The sequence below is a fragment of the Engraulis encrasicolus genome, chromosome 19 (genome assembly GCF_034702125.1).
Source record: "Engraulis encrasicolus isolate BLACKSEA-1 chromosome 19, IST_EnEncr_1.0, whole genome shotgun sequence".
Lineage (NCBI taxonomy): Eukaryota > Metazoa > Chordata > Actinopteri > Clupeiformes > Engraulidae > Engraulis > Engraulis encrasicolus.
In genome coordinates, this window is record NC_085875.1 from 38,243,740 (window position 1) to 38,259,981 (window position 16,242).

Genomic DNA, 16,242 nt, shown 5'->3' on the forward strand with positions numbered 1-16,242 from the left:
GACCTACGGAGCTGTGGCATTGCAGTGCAAGACGCCGTAGTCTACTGCGGCATGTGTACCGAGATCTTCCGCCAGGAGTCTCTTTTCGGCCAGGCAAAGGTTTACAGCTTTGTACATGTTACCATTCAGGAGTTCCTGTCAGCCCTCTTCATATTCCAGTCCTACATTGTGAAGGACAGAGATGCACTCAGGTCGTTCCTCCCAGAGAACAGCCCCACCTCCAGCCAGACAAGAGGTCTTTTCAAGGGCAAGAGTGTGACACAGGCCTACGATCCAGACCTGCATGTCCTTATGAAGGGAGCCATCAACAGGTCTCTGGAGTGCAAGAATGGCCACCTGGATCTCTTCCTTCGCTTCCTACTGGGCATTGCCCTTGAGACCAATCAGAGGCTCCTCCAAGGTCTGCTTACCAATCAGAGGCAACCCCAAGGTTTGCTGCCCAATCACAGAGTTCTGGCCATTGGCCATAGGACCAATCAGGGAGAGGGACATAGCCGAGGTCTACTGCCTCGCATTGAGAACTCCTCCAGGGCTATCACCAAGACCATCAGCTATATCAAAGACATCAATGAGGTAGACATCTGTCCCGAGAGGTATGTCAAATTGTTCAGAAACGTCTTGGTGACCAAATACACTTAGACTACATATGCATACAATGACTTTGACTGGTAGATATATTGATTGATTTGCTTCCTGTGCAGGCTCCTGGCCCAAGGTGCTAATTTGCTAGAATTTTTCCCCATCTTTGTTTTCAATGTAATCATGCGCCCCCTGCAAGATGGAGTCCGGCAAGGACCGGCCCTGACGCATCCACATATTAACATTTTGCATTACATTACACTGAATAGATAGCGCAGCAAGTCAGACTATAAAATGAAACGAATAGTCTGGCAACGCCCAATGGTGAATCTGAAGGTTGTGTGAACCAACGGTTGGCATTCAACTGCACCAAACTGCTCTGCACATAATGTAGGCCAGTGGGAAATGTTTTGTTTACACTGTGGATGTTGTTGTTGTGTACAGATGGTTCATTTACCCTGTGCATGTTCTCAGTGACATATTGTTCTGTTCTGATCAGGTAAGACCAATATGAAAACATAGCAGAGCACATCAACCTGCTCCAGCAGCTTGAATATAACACTTCCTGTCTCCACACAGGTATATCAACCTGTTCCACTGTCTGCTGGAGATGAACGATCGCTCGGTCCATGAGAAGATCCAGCGGTACCTGCAGTCTGGGAGAGAGAAGGTAGCAGTATACCAAGCCATAACAGTGTACTATATATTGTTATAATATTACTATATACTTTGCTATCATGTTTCATATTGTGTGTCCATACATAAAAACACACACTAGCTAATATACCATTAGGGTTTAGGCACAAATATAATATGACAATATATCCTTAATTTTCCCTGGGTTTACTGTAATAAACTGCTACTACCACCTCTATTACTACTACTACTACTTTTGCTGCTGATGCTGCTGCTACTACTATTACTACTGTAGGTGGGTTATTTTCAACATTTTTTAAACAGCCACCGAATATTTTGTTAGACCTATGGATACACATCTCAGCTTTACATATGCAAACCGTAGGTATCTAGGTGTTTCCGTTCCCAAGTTAGCCCAAGCTAAGCGATTTAAAAAATTTGAACTTTGTTACATACGCGTAGTTTGACTCTCTGAGCTCAAATTGTCCAACTAAATGTGTTTTCACGCCCCAAAAAATCAGCTGCCGCCAGGTAAATTATTTGAAATAAAAGAAGAAAAAAAAAAACACCTGGACCAATTCAGTACTAATGTTTACAGCCATATCTTATGACAGGCTAGCTGCTAATCTCTCCTGACATGGGCATTTGTCTTTCTGAGTAGAAAATGTAATTTATTTCTATTTTTCTACCCACAAAACTTGACATGATGTCATACTTCACTGTAATAACAATCAAATACGTTTTGTGATGCCCAGATGAAATATCCAAATCGTGACTTTGTAGGAGTTTCGACTTTGTTGGAGTGGTCAAGACCTATATCAGTTCTGTTCATCACAGAGTAATCAAAATCACATAGAAGATCACATAAAAAATGTAGACAAAACACCAAAAAACGTGTTATTATGGTTTGGTAAGTGAGTGTGTCTAGCATTCAATGTGTTAAGGTATTATTTTCTATATTCTATTTTCTATATTCTATTCTATCCATTTTTGAATCCATTTTAAATGTAGCATATTACAATCTTAGTTAGCAGTTTAAGAGTTGGTATTTGCTATCATTCATTCATTCATTCATTCATTCATTGTTTCTTTGTTTGTTTGTTTTTGTTTGTTCATTCCAACACATTGCTTCCGTCTTGTCACCCTAAAAGCGCAAGGCGCTGCGGCCGTCTCAATGTTCAGCACTGGCGTGTGTGCTGCTGATGTCGGAGGAGACAATGGAGCAGCTGGAGCCGAGGGCCTTCAACACCTCAGAAGAGGGCCGCAGGAGGCTCCTGCCTGCCATCAGGTGCTGCAGGAGGGCCCTGTGAGTCTATGTTTTCTACCGTCCTCTTTTCACCACCTTTCACGTGTTTTCACAATGTACTTAACTGACTCCCCTTTTTTCCTTGCTGTGTAATTGTTTTGGGGTTCAAAGGGGGGGTTCCAGGTGTGGGCTACTCCCTTCTCGTACCAAGGGGAGATGTTTAATTTGAAATATCATATGTTGTGAACTGGTGGTGAAATCCAATAAATGAGTATTAAATCTATTTTTACCATATACTGTAGGATGCTTTTGCACAACTCGAATGCTTCCTGCTTCCATCCTCTTTCTCTTTACGTCACTGCAATAGGTTTTCAGTCATGTGCATTTCAATGTTGACAGTGCTCCCAGAGAATTTCTGATCTGCTAGTTCCTGTCGGCATGCCCATCTGAATGATTCACCACTACTAGCAACTGCCAACAAAGTAGTAATGGTGCTGTTCTTGTTCTTGCAACCGTTGATTACATATAAGGTGGATATGCTGTTATGTTGGTCAGTTGGTTGATCCTCAGTTGGCACCAGGCTTGTACGAAATTCCGAATGGAAAGAATTTCAATTCAAAATAATGCCATAATACGAACACTAGGTGGTGCCATTACCTTGAATTTCTTTGAATTTAATCTACACCACCCATTGAAAGTACATAGAACACCACCACCTAGTGTTCGTATTATGGCATTATTTTGAATTGAAATTCTTTCCATTCGGAATTTCGTACAAGCCTGGTTGGCACGTTGTAAAGGGGGTTGACTTTTAGAAGGTATGTATGCAATTCAAATGTGCGGACCTTGTTACTTTTCCCTCCATCACTTCCTCTCTCTCTCTCTCTCTCTCTCTCTCTCTCTCTCTCTCTCTCTCTCTCTCTCTCTCTCTCTCTCTCTCTCTCTCTCTCTCTCCATACACACACCCCCACCCCCGTCTTTCACGCCTCTGTAGCCTGGCTGACTGTAACCTGTCGGAGCAGTCAATGGAGGTGGTGCTGAGTGCAGTAGCTGTGGGCAGCTCGGCCCTGAGGGAGCTGGATCTGAGCGGCAATCCCCTGACGGAACCTTCTATCCTACTGTTGGCTTCCCTTCTCAGCAGTGCCCCCTGCAGGCTGGACACTCTCAAGTCAGCCCCTCCTCAACCTCTCTTACACCTTAACATATTAGTTCTAAAAGGAACCTAGAAAGTTTTTCGTATTTTAAGTATTTGTCACATTGCAGAGTATTTATCAGTATTTGATTTAAAGCAAGTTTCGGAATACAAACAATATTCAGTTTACATGTGTGGAATAACGTTCTGCACCTGCTAAATTCTGCCACCATTCCATTCAAGATGGGAATATTCTCCACATGCAACTGCAGTCACTGACAATTCTCTCTCTCTCTCTCTCTCTCTCTCTCTCTCTCTCTCTCTCTCTCTCTCTCTCTCTCTCTCTCTCTCTCTCTCTCTCTGTCTCTCTCTCTCTCTCAGGATGTCAGGCTGTGGTCTAACGGAGTGTGGTTGCGAGTCTCTGGCCCCTGTGTTAAGCTCCGCCTCTTCCTGTCTGAGGGTCTTGGACCTCAGCAACAACCAGTTATGTGATGCAGGAGCCATGCAGCTATCCACACAGCTGCAGAGCCTTAACTGTCAACTGCAAATACTCAGGTGTGCCATAAAGCAACGCTAACACCGGGGCTACACTGGACGTGTTGTATTATACTATGTCAAGCTGTGTCAAAAACACATTGAAAAGATTTTGTTAAATGTTCACTGCACTGCCGTGTCTGTTGTTTCCAGTTCCTATGATTGAAGTGGAAGCTAATTGATACGGCAGAGAAGTCTGTGTCTTATCTCAGTGTAGCTCCAGTATAAGTAGCTCTCCTCTTAAGTTACCCTATGAGTTGGAAGTGCAATGTCACTCACAGAACTACAGAGAGGTGGGCATCTCCTACATCTACCTCCATCCACCTGTCTGCAGGTTGTCATCCTGTCGTATCTCGGAGGTGGGCAGTGCGTTACTGTGCTCCGTGGTGTCCCAGGACTCCAGGCTGAAGGAGCTGGACCTGAGGCACAATGTGGTTGGGCAGCCAGCAGCCAACCTCCTCCTCTCAGCCCTACTGGACCCTCACTCCAGGCTAGAGGCCATTGGGTAAGGACTGACAAGCAGGCATAGATGTAAACAGATAGACAGGAAGGCAGGCAGACAGACAGACAGCCAACCTTCTCCTCTCAGCCCTGCTGGACCCTCACTCCAGGCTACAGGCTAGGGTAAGGACAGACAAGCAGACAAGCAGGCATAGATGTAAACAGATAGACAGGAAGGCTTACAGACAGACAGATGGCCAACCTTCTCCTCTCAGCCCTGCTGGCCCCTCACTCCAGGCTACAGGCTAGGGTAAGGACAGACAAGCAGACAAGCAGGCATAGAGGTAAACAGATAGACAGGAAGGCTGACAGACAGACAGACAGATGGCCAACCTTCTCCTCTCAGCCCTGCTGGCCCCTCACTCCAGGCTACAGGTTATTGGGTTAGATACATGGACACATAACAGACAGAGAGACAGAGAGGTATGGCAGACAACCTCCTTTTCATGTTTTAACTATCAGTGGTTTTTGAGTCTCAAGCTGACTTCCAGTATCATTGGAGTCAGATCTGAGTCTGACGAGTTAATCTTACATACATATGAAACATGTCTTGAGTATCAATCGTTTATTATTGTGTTGCAGTGTCAACAGTGTGGTAGACCTCTGGTTGGAGTCGGGTCCGGGTAGATGTAAGTGTCCCAGTGTCCTCCTGGTAATGGCACTGCTCTTTAGCTTTCCATGATGTTTAGGAAAGCTCCTTGCCTTGACATACTCATCTCTTCACTGCCATTATCAAACATAAAGGTATAATCAGCCCAAAACAATAGTTAAATCAGAAATTATTAAAGTGCATATATGAATGCAATATCTACAAGGTGCTAGACCAAGGCAGCCGTTTCATCACCCGTTTCATTTAAGCACTTTGAACTTAACATCCCATACACACTACTACACTCTGAAGCATATGCCACATGCACACACTCCTATTTTTCTGTCACTCACAGACTCATGTGTGCCAACACTGGACGAGAACACAGCCAACACCCACTTGGCCTTCTCCGAGGGACGCTCTCAGGTGAGCTCTGTGTTTGTGTGTGTGCGTGTGTGCGTGTGTGTGTGTGTGTGTGTGTGTGTGTGTGTGTGTGTGTGTGTGTGTGTGTGTGTGTGTGTGTGTGTGTGTGTGTGTGTGTGTGTGTGTGTGGTCCAGACATAGATAAGATGATGAAATGTCCCTACTGAGGTACGGGTTTTGTTTTGTTTCTTGTTTCTAATGAAACTAACTGTGTCAAAACATTGCTTTTGACCAATTGGGGCTAGGGCACATGTGTTGTGATGCACTGTATTATTTAGTTATGTGTGTGTGTGTGTGTGTGTGTGTGTGTGTGTGTGTGTGTGTGTGTGTGTGTGTGTGTGTGTGTGTGTGTGTGTGTGTGTGTGTGTGTGTGTGTGTGTGTGTGTGTGTGTGTGTGTGTATTTTTGTAGGTGAGCTTCCTGGAGGAGCCACAGCTGTACTCTGAGCGTCCGGAGCGCTTTGCCTTCTGGCCACAGGTAGCATGTGTGTGTGTGTGTGTGTGCGCGCTCGTGCATGGTGCGTGTGTGTGAGTGTGCATGTGTGCGTGCGGGTGTTTGTGTACAGTGTGTGCAGAATTATTAGGCAAACATGTTTTTTGACCATATTGTCCATTATATGCATATTTTCCGCCACCAACCTCTATGGACATGAACACCTATTGGATTTAAGCATTCCAGGTCATGCATATTTGTATATTAAGAGATGGCGTGATCGAAGGAGCCCAATACCCTATATCAGGTGTGCATAATTATTAGGCAAGTTTGTTTTCCTCTGGGAAAATAGGCCACAAAAGAGATCTAACAAACTCTGAAAAGTCTATAAACAATTTTGAAGTCTTCCAGAGGGATGTGGCTGTCTTGAAATTGCCCAGATATTGGTCATATCCATCTAATGCACTGTTACGAAGCCATGTCACATGCATTGTGCTCACAAAGTAACTGCCGGATTGAGAAGAATTGAAGGTCAAACTACCACAAAATTATTACCCTGCAGTGCTGTTATATTCCAGAACTGAAACCTACATCGAGTGTCCAGAAGAACATTGTAATCAGCACTCAGAGACATGACCAAGGTAAAACAGGTTGAAACCTGAAGACCACTCAACAAGAAACTCAAGTCAAGACTGGGTCAACAATTTTGTCAATGGTTTTATGAACTTATGAAGGTGACTGTTAATGGACCAGATCGATGAGCCCATGGCTAGATCGGTAATGTGCACACTCAGATGAGTTCCTGAGTTCTACTCAAATGCCAGCAGAATACTGCATAAATACCATTGTCTTCTTGAAAGTTGCAAACTTTTCCCTCACAGATCCAGCTATGGGCTCATCCACCCTGTCTGTCAATAGTCACTTTCACCAGTCCATAATACCTTTGACCTTCTGTCCTAGGGTATTTCTTGACCCAGTCTTGACTTAATTAACTTGTTAAATGGTTGTCTGGTGTCATCCCTTCTTACCTTTGCTATGTCTCTGAGTGCTCAACAATCTGTTCTTCTGGACACCTGATGTAAGTTTGCATTCTGGAATATGATAGCACTGCAGGGTAATACTGTTCTTGTAGTTTCACCTTAAATTCTTCTCATTTTATGGCAGTGACATTTCATATGAGACTGATGACTTTATAACGGTGCATTTGATACTTCTGTGCTACCGTGACCAACGTCTTGCCTATTTCAAGAGACCCACATCCCTCTGGAAGACTTCAAAATTGTTTATAGACTTTTCAGAGTTTGTTAGATCTATTTTGTGGCCCATTTTCCCAGAAGAAAGCAAAGTTGCCTAATAATTATGCACACCAGATATTGGGTGTTGGGCTCCTTTGATCACACTCCCATCGTATTATACACATATGCATGTTCTGGAATGCTTAAATCCAATAGGTTTTCATGTTCATAAAGGTTGGTGGCGGAAAATATGCATAAAATGTACAATATGGTCAAAAAACATGTTTGCCTAATAATTCTGCACACAGTGTATGTTTATTAACACTTTGTCTCGCTGCAGGTGTTGTGCAGGGAGAGCCTGTCTCACCGCAGCTACTGGGAGCTGTGGTGGACGGGGCACGTCGATGTTGGCGTGGCCTACAAGACCATGAACAGGAAGCTGGAGGACAGCAGGTGTGTGCTGGGCCAAAATGACCAATCCTGGAGCTTGGAATGTCATGACGATAGTAACAGCAGCAGCAGCAGCGGTGGCAATGACGGGGCCAAGCAACACGGACACCGTTACTGCGCCTGGCGCAATGGGAAGAGGGTGGAGGTGCCGTCCTCAGGGTTGGAGGAGGGGACTCCCCACGTGGCGACGCCATCATCATCATCCTCCAGGAGGAGGGTGGGGGTGTACCTGGACTGGCCGGGTGGGAATCTGTCCTTCTACTGCGTCTCCACGGATGCTATCCAGCACCTCCACACGTACCGGGCCACCTTCACTGAACCGCTCTTTGCGGGCTTCATGGTGTGGCCCAAGGCCTCCGTCACCCTGTGCAAGATCAGGAGGAGGGGCCAGGGGCCCCTACAACACACACAACGTAGAGTGGGGGCGATGACAGTATAAGCTTGGACAAATGCATGGGCACGTGTGCAGTAGTCTAGATCAGTGGTTCCCAAGCAGGGGTGGGTGTACCAATCTGGGTATGGGTAAGGGGTTCATGAAAAAATGGGGTACATGAAAAAATGTGAAAATAACAAAAAAAAGTGTTGTCACATTGAGGCTGAGGAACAGAGATAGCACAAGTGAGGGGGTACTAGTCGCATGACGGAAAGGGTTACTTGGGACAAAAACCCCTGGAAACACAAGTCTAGGTCACAATCAATCAATTGATGCATGCATATGATTTGGTGATCATTTGACCATAACAGTGCAGGTATGCAGCAGTCACACAGGGGTTGTGTTGCTCTCAGTACGGCTGAAACTCTGACATCAAATATAATGCAATGACACGAAATAGCCGAATGGACAGTGCGAAAGAGCAGAATGGATAGTAAGCTGTTGCTTCCTAATTTCACTTCGGCACAGTCCTGTATGTAGTTTGAAATACTCAGGACTTTATGCCTGATGATAGATAGTGTAGGTACTTGTCCTGCCGCACTGAGGGACCTTATAGATTGATTTATCTGTGACGTGAGTCACCAAACCATCGCATTTCAGCTTTGGTAAGTCCCATCATGAGCATGGTCAGATAGCCTACTCATCATCACCAAGACAAGGGAAGTACTGCTCTGTGCTTTGTGTTCATTTGTGAATTGTGGAGTAGGCTGTGCTGTTTTGTTATGTTGCTGTTTGTTATATATGTTTTTTTGTTTTTTTTTAACCAAGGACCATCCTTGAATAAAACGAGAATGGATGGAAATAATGTGTGATATTCCCTACTTAACAGCATATTGGCTTTTGACCAACAGACTGCTCAGTTGCATTACCGTACGCTGCAGGCAGATGGCGAAAGCAGATCTACTACTGTAGAGGAGGTCTACCAACTGGCATATCAGACAACTTCAGTGGGAAACCAACAACATCATTGTATCAGCTTAGAACCATGATATACATATATTTTTTTAAAAGCTGCATTTTTGTGAGCACATGGGATCACATGGTTTGGGGTCAAGTGGTTTTTGTAAAAAAAAAAAAAAATTGGGACACATTTCTGAAGGGAGATAAAAACACACATCCAAAACAGTTACAAACCTTTGTAAACACATGACCTCACCCAATCCACCTGGGACATCTTTTATTCCTCGGGGACTTACCATCACTGTTCGCAGCCCTCGTCTGCTTCATGTAGCCTACACAGAGCATGGGTTTGATTAGGCTATGTCGTCCAAGCATATAGCCTTGGAACATTGCCTATTCTAGGGGACTAATTAAAACTCATTTGGACTGAATTAAAATTGTATTTTAATTGCTGATTTGAGGGGAATGTGGTTGTTTTGTCATTATGTTTGTCCAATGTCTGACAGGCTGTAGCAGTTTCAGTGTTAAATCATAAAAAAGTGCATCTGATGCTGGTCATCGTAGGCAGAGGAGCGCTCGAGCAGCCGTGGAGGAAGCCCACTTCGTCTCTGTCGCCGCCTCTTCCTCTCAGACGCTTTTCAAAAATCCTCCTCTAAATATTCAGTTGACCACCAGACGGGAATCGCGGCAGATTTGGGATTGTCACGGCAAACATTTTTTCCTTTGAGCACACTGCGTTTCCCGTATGTTTTTTAACAGATAATTTGGCTTATCTAACAAGTCTGCGAAGCTCATGGTACATAAAATATGAAGCGGCAGGAAAGTTTGTAGAGTTTATTCCCTGTCCCGAAGACTGTTTTGAAAGGGGGCGCGAGTAGCCTATCCTCGGATTAAGTCAAACCCTCGTGGGTAAGTGAACATTGTTTTTGTGGTCTTATTATTGTGTGCATTGGTTTGTTGTTTGATAGGACTGCGTCGATTGTTGGGGAATGTGATTTCTTTTGCATCTTTGGCAACCTATCCCCAACTCAGTCTCCCCACCAAGATCAACAGATCTGCACTGCTTTGATTGGATTTCCTCTCCGAATGTTGGCTAATTTGGAAACATTTCATTGTTTTTTTTTTTCGTGGCAACGTGGGTTGTGGAAGCCATTAAACATAACGTAGCACGTTGTCTAAGATTGGACTGTAGGCCTAACTGAAGCGTGGAATTGTTACATTTTCGTACTATTTCGAAATTGATACTTCGCGTTTGCCACAATGTAACTCGAATGCCTCCCCCGCGTAAAATCGCCCTCTTCTGCAGGACTTTTTTCAAGTTACGCCAGGCGCTTTGTGTCTCCTTACATTGTTTTTGATGGTCATGGGCCTACCGCTATTCAACTAATTTTAACTCAGACAGCCAGGGACAATGTCGTTCATTCATATCCTCCTTGTCCATTTTGGTGGTAGCCTATGACATGCAACTGATCTGCAATTTTCAAATAAAAAACCCAATCTGGCTGCACGCTACTGGTCTTTATACATTCATCAGAACCATAAGCAAAAGTATTCAATTTTTACAGCTTTCACAGCCCTGTGTGATGTTGCTCTTTAGTCTTGGGATTGTTTGGGAATGTCGTTTTCAAATGCTAAGAAGTCGAAAACGCCTGTTGCTTCAGTACTTCCTGTTGAGCTTGGAGTGGATACATTCCAGCAAACTAACGGTCCGGTCGGGCATATGATTAAAAATGTATTTGCCCTGGCCTTTATCAGTTCGCATTGCTAAACGCCTGAGAATGCCTTTGCAATAAGGCATAATTTCCCTCAGGCAGTCTGTCTCCTTTTTGGTGGTCGATATAGGCAGCACGGCGTTGCGTTTCTTTGGGGCTTCAGTTTCGAGATTAGGCTGCTGTCTAAACCACCCGGTGTGTTTGTAGCAGGTGCTGGGATTATCCCGCGATGCTGCTGTCCTTTAATTTACCTGGCCTAGACTGGCCTTGGCCCCATGCCATACATCCACCTGTCTGTCAATCCAGTGGAGTCACTTGTGGCGACATGAAGCATTGTCAGTAGCCTATTATGCACCAAAACCCTTTAGGGCCCTTGTTAATCTAGTATAGGGCCTAGTCTGTGACTGTCCATTGTAGAAGTCATTCAGTTCTATGTTATTGAAGAAATGATCATATATGGCACTCTTCATAGCTTACAAAAGTTAACAGCAGGTAAAATGAATTAGTAAATATCTGTAGGTGCATACAGTTGTGAGATGGGACGTGTGCGTGAGATGGGACGTGTGCATAAAAGAGCCAATTTTATGTCTTCCATGAGTCCTAAACTTGCAAGGACGCTCAATTCTTACACTCTTTGTTCTGGGCACACTTCCATGGGCGTTGCTTTCATGTGGAGGCGACTAGAAAGAAGGGTGTTCCTTTTTGTTTCATATTTGGCAAACTGCTGCTCTTGCGATTGGAACAGTACTGTGTGTGTGTGTGTGTGTGTGAGGGAGGGAGAGATATATTGTGGGGAAACGTATGTGTGCAACTGCAAGGGTCTTATGCACATTAGTAATCCCTGGCGTGTGTGTGTGTGTGTGCATGCATGTGTCTGAGCACGACTTGATGGGCTATTGTGTGTTGAGTGAAAGGGGGCCTTTAGGGGGATGGAGCGAGACACCTGTCCACTCTCCCCTCTTTCTGAATCGGACGGCCACTAATGATGTCATTGACAAAGAGCAGCTGGACCATAGGCTGTGTTCAGTGGATGTTCAGTGGGATGTGGTGTTGTGAAACTGATCTTGCATCTTAGAAAGGGTGTGTGCAAGGAATTGGTGTATTTGAGAGACAAAGTGCAAGCAGGTGTGTATAGCTACATGGTTCTTTTTATTGATTCAAACTAATTGTAAATTGAGCACCCCTGAATTTTAATATCAAAGTTTGTGTTTGTTGTCTCACCTCCCATGTATCGCATGTACGTTGGCTGTGTTATGAGGTGTGAAGGATGACTGCTGTTATCTTTTCAAAGTGGGGGCCAGGGACCCCTTGGGGGGAAGTGAGGGGGTGTTAGGCCAGTGTATGTATGTGTGTGTGTGTGTGTGTGTGTGTGTGTGTGTGTGTGTGTGTGTGTGTGTGTGTGTGTGTGTGTGTGTGTGTGTGTGTGTGTGTACTAATGTATGCCAAAATACACAAAAAATAAGATAATATTCTAAATAAATTGCATCATCTGCATTATGATAATGTAAGACTTATTGCATCTCTGAACATTACTATTGTTATCGTTATTCATTTATACATGCCAGTGGGACACATTTCACAGACCTAGACTGAAAGGGGCTGCGCATGGGGAAAAAAATAGTATGGCACGATGCATTTAAGGTAGCCCTTAATTGGAATATAATACAGACATATGGGGGCCTTGTCATGGTATAGTTTGGGAATCCCTGGTCTGTGGAGATTGACACTGAATAAGGGAGGTTTCATAGACAATAAAGGTGTCCGGCGTGACCAAGAGTGTTCTTTTTTTTTAGTTTATGTTTTTTGGTTGAATTAGTCCCCACTCCTTGAAAGGCTTCTGTTTGCAGTGCAGCTTTTCAAAGTGTCATAATTCTCAGTTTGTAGAGGAAGGGCGCGGAATCAATCTAGAGTGGAAAATCAACTTTAGAAATAACATTATTATCGCACTGCTTACAGATGCCCATTTCTACATAGTAATTCCACAAAAAGGAAAGAGGAGGGCTGGCCTAGGGCACTAACCTATACGAGAGGCCAGATCTGGCTACCCTTCTTCTTGGCAGCCACTTTCACACGTATGTAATAGTTAATAATGCTATTGTCTTCATTGCTATTTGCAATCATGGTGATTATCCAGCCCCTCTGCTTGCACAAAGTGGTGTGCAGGTGATGTCAATTGATTGGCCCTTATGGATTGTTGTTTGTCAGGGTCTTCCTCTCAGTGCTTATGAAAAAAACTGATATCTTCAAATCCATCCTATTTTGGATTTTAATTTTAACTGGAGTCATTTTCCTCCACCATATTGCAAAATACATTGGAAACTAAAATGTGTGTAGCTTTGTGCTGTCCTCTTCCTTGACGAATGAGCCCTGTAAATGGTCTCCCTCCTTCTGTTGAGTTGAGAGCTACCAATAGGCAGTTGACAAAGCCCAAACTTTAACTCCCAGGGGAACAAGGACCAAGGTTGTGAAGATATCCAAGGCACTCTTCTTCAAAGCTTTAATGAAAAACGAAGAAGAAGAGGGCCCTGGATATCTTCACAACCTTGTTGCAAGTTGCATATAGGCCTAACCAAAGAGCACCTTCTCACCCCTTAAAAGAATGCCGAAGCCCTCTGACCTGCATCATCTTTTCCAGGGGAACTACTTTAGTTACGTTGCTATAGCTTGGTGCAGTAGCGCAGCTCAACTGGGAGCTCATGTCGACATGCTGCCAGCCCCTGCTCATCAGATCACTTTCACTGGCCGAGGTGTTTGTGGTCATGCAGCTCATGCTCTGGCTAGCAAGCTGTCTAATTGTGTGCCCCTTGCCCTGGCTAGCATGCTGTACAATTGTGTGGCCATTACCCTGGCTAACAGGCTAACTAGCTATTTAATTGACCCTGTCAGGACCTGTTAGCCCAAGCCCTGTTTGATGGCAATTAGCTGACCTGTGGTCAGCACGGCAGACAAGGTCCAGTGCCATCGTGTTCCACTGACCACTGACTGACTGACTGCACACTGACGGACACATCTTGGTCAGGGAGGGGACGGCACCTCTCGCGTCTCTGCCATGAAATGTAGGTCCCATTTTAATTGTTATGCTCTCTGTCTTTGGTGTATGGTTGACTTTCGTTTTAAGGCCTTGCACTAAATGAGGGAAGTGCTGCTTTGCTGCTCAGAATGCATGACTGTGGTGTTTGACCAAGGATAAGCTTGCCACACAGCACAGCAACAGTATCCATGACCTGCTTAGCAGCGTGGTGGTGGAGGTAAACCTTGTTTATGACCCTTTTGAAAATCACTATGGCTGCAGTCATTTTTTCATGGATGGTTAATCTAGATTTTCCTTTTGTTATTGAAGTAGGTTGATCTGAGACATGTGCTTGTAAAACTTCAGCCATGTTCATGTAGAACTATGCTAACCAGACACATTGATTTCAAAGATATGAGAGAATTTTGACTTTTTCTGAAACCAAATCAAGTCATTGCTGTGAATGAATGTTTAGCTGTTGTTTCAGCCTTACCCGTTACAGATTGAAATATAATTGCCACTGTATCATTGCTAATGTGAAGAGCATGTTTGTTTTCCTCACCATCCTACCATCTTTTGGTGGAACAGTAGTATTATTTTCTGATACTCCAATTGGCTATTAAAAACAAAGCCAGCCTTGCAGCCTCGGGCTGTTCCTCAATGTTCATCTCTCACATGCCTACCGACTGATCGGATGAGCAATGCACTTGTTTGTAACTGGCTGGCTGGCTGGCTGTAAAGGGAAGGGAGAACTGACTCATTGGAAACTGGACCCACCTTACACATGCCTGGAAAGTGAGAAAAGGTCACACCATGCTTAAATTTGTTTTATTATTACACAGCCGTGTTTCTGCGTTCTGGCAGTTTTGCAATATTTTGGTCAGCACCTTAAAAAAAAGACAAAATAGTTGGGTGAAGCCTTCTCCAACCTTTATGAGCCTTACACATGCCTGCATTCTAGACTCGAAATTAGGGGTGTGCAAGAAAACGTTGTGACAATGTATCATGATGCTTATTTTCACAAGATAAATTCTTATTCATTGTGAATGTTTTTTTTTTTTTAATCATTATTTTTATTGATTTTAACAAGAACATGCAGAACAAGACTCGGCTCACACATACTTAAATACACATACAGACAGAAAGTTGGCTCAGTATTCCTTGGACGACATCAAACAGAGGGAAAAGAAACAAACAAAAAACATTGAGAAAGTAAGACAATAAAACTGGATACAAGTCCTTTTTTTGTAATTATTGTCACATGAAGCCTCTGATCAGTATGGTTTCAATGTTGATGCCTATGAAGGACATAAACGGTTCCCAGATTCTGCGAAATATATTGTCCTTTTCTTGCAGTTTGCATGTCAAATAGTCCAGTGATACATACTGTATTATAACATTATGCCATTGTGTCCTTGAAGGGGCGTTATCAGAAATCCAATTTAACAAAATGCATTTTCTAGCACAGAAAAATAGCATTCTATACAGTTTCCCCTTATATTTGTCACTGACAGAGCAATTTGAAATACCAAGTAGCATACAGAGTGGGTCAAAATCTAGTGGTGTACCCAACATCGTGCTTACATCACGCTCCACCATCCTCCAAAAGTGTTTAATCTTTCGACACGATTCATTGTGAATGTTGAGCTGCTTCACTTTCAGCGATGTTCACAACAAACTTTGTCTAGTCTCTTGCTGCATGGGTTGAGTTCAGTGCAGCAGAGACAGTGTGACGGTTTGACAGTTGTCTCAAGAGTTGAACAGTACAGTTCCGTCAGATTTAAACAGCGGAGTGCCCGGTGCTTTCCCCCCTACTCTCTATCTCAGATCACACACACACACACACACACACACACACACACACACACACACACACACACACGCAAGCACGTGGCAAAACGGGACGGCGACATAGTGTTGGAGTGGTGGCATCAAGAAGACTAGGAATGGAAAGAAGCTGGAATGCCCATCCTTTTCCATTCCCATTCACGAGGAAAATTGTCACGTACAGCTTTTGTAACATGACATAGCCTGTCCTTTTTAAAAGCATAGTGGTCATCGATGTTATGCTGAGCTAACCTAAATGCTAACAAACAACTATCATGTGCACCAGGCTGATTGATGCATGTACAAACACCTGAGAGGTACTCAACTTATCTCAGATCAGAGAGGAACATTAGTTAGGTATGAAAATGTGGTTCAAACTGCCTAGTGTTTCAGGAAGTAAATCTGCCTTTACTTGGTTTTATTGTTATGGAAGGAAAGCTGTCCTTGCATCTTCATGTGCTTTCCAAAATGGCCATGACTGAATTCCCCTCACCTGCAATATAGATGGCAACATGGCTTGACATTGGTGTCAACCAGGGCCACATTAATATTGTATGGGGCCCCTAGGCTACAGGTTGCTGTTGGCCCCTCCAGAATGCAAATT

The 16,242-nt window shown here is 44.0% G+C and overlaps 3 protein-coding genes across 4 annotated transcripts in view; all 3 read left to right on the plus strand.

Annotated features, from left to right (window-relative positions):
• The window catches only part of LOC134435397 (NACHT, LRR and PYD domains-containing protein 12-like), a 7,607-nt gene extending 2,684 nt beyond the window's left edge, over positions 1-4,923 (plus strand). The window contains exons 3-8 of the mRNA XM_063184322.1: positions 1-593; positions 1,159-1,249; positions 2,367-2,521; positions 3,456-3,629; positions 3,975-4,148; positions 4,462-4,923. The exon at positions 1-593 is cut by the window's left edge and continues 951 nt beyond it. Coding sequence (XP_063040392.1) covers positions 1-593; positions 1,159-1,249; positions 2,367-2,521; positions 3,456-3,629; positions 3,975-4,148; positions 4,462-4,636 — 1,362 coding nt within the window. The 3' untranslated portion in view covers positions 4,637-4,923. The remainder of the gene's footprint in view (positions 594-1,158; positions 1,250-2,366; positions 2,522-3,455; positions 3,630-3,974; positions 4,149-4,461) is intronic.
• Positions 4,924-5,532: 609 nt separating this feature from the next.
• LOC134469885 (neoverrucotoxin subunit alpha-like) lies at positions 5,533-8,243 on the plus strand. Its single transcript, XM_063223909.1, has 3 exons — positions 5,533-5,643; positions 6,051-6,116; positions 7,647-8,243. Exons 1-3 carry the CDS (start codon positions 5,533-5,535, stop codon positions 8,193-8,195), a joined length of 726 nt encoding a protein of 241 aa, XP_063079979.1. The 3' UTR covers positions 8,196-8,243.
• A 1,459-nt stretch (positions 8,244-9,702) lies between these two features.
• nin (ninein (GSK3B interacting protein)) overlaps positions 9,703-16,242 on the plus strand; it is a 47,220-nt gene continuing 40,680 nt past the window's right edge. The window contains exon 1 of one of the 2 annotated variants that reach the window (XM_063184324.1): positions 9,703-9,998. The gene's annotated coding sequence lies outside the window, so the exon portion shown is untranslated. The remainder of the gene's footprint in view (positions 9,999-16,242) is intronic. The other variant, XM_063184323.1, reaches the window with a different exon arrangement.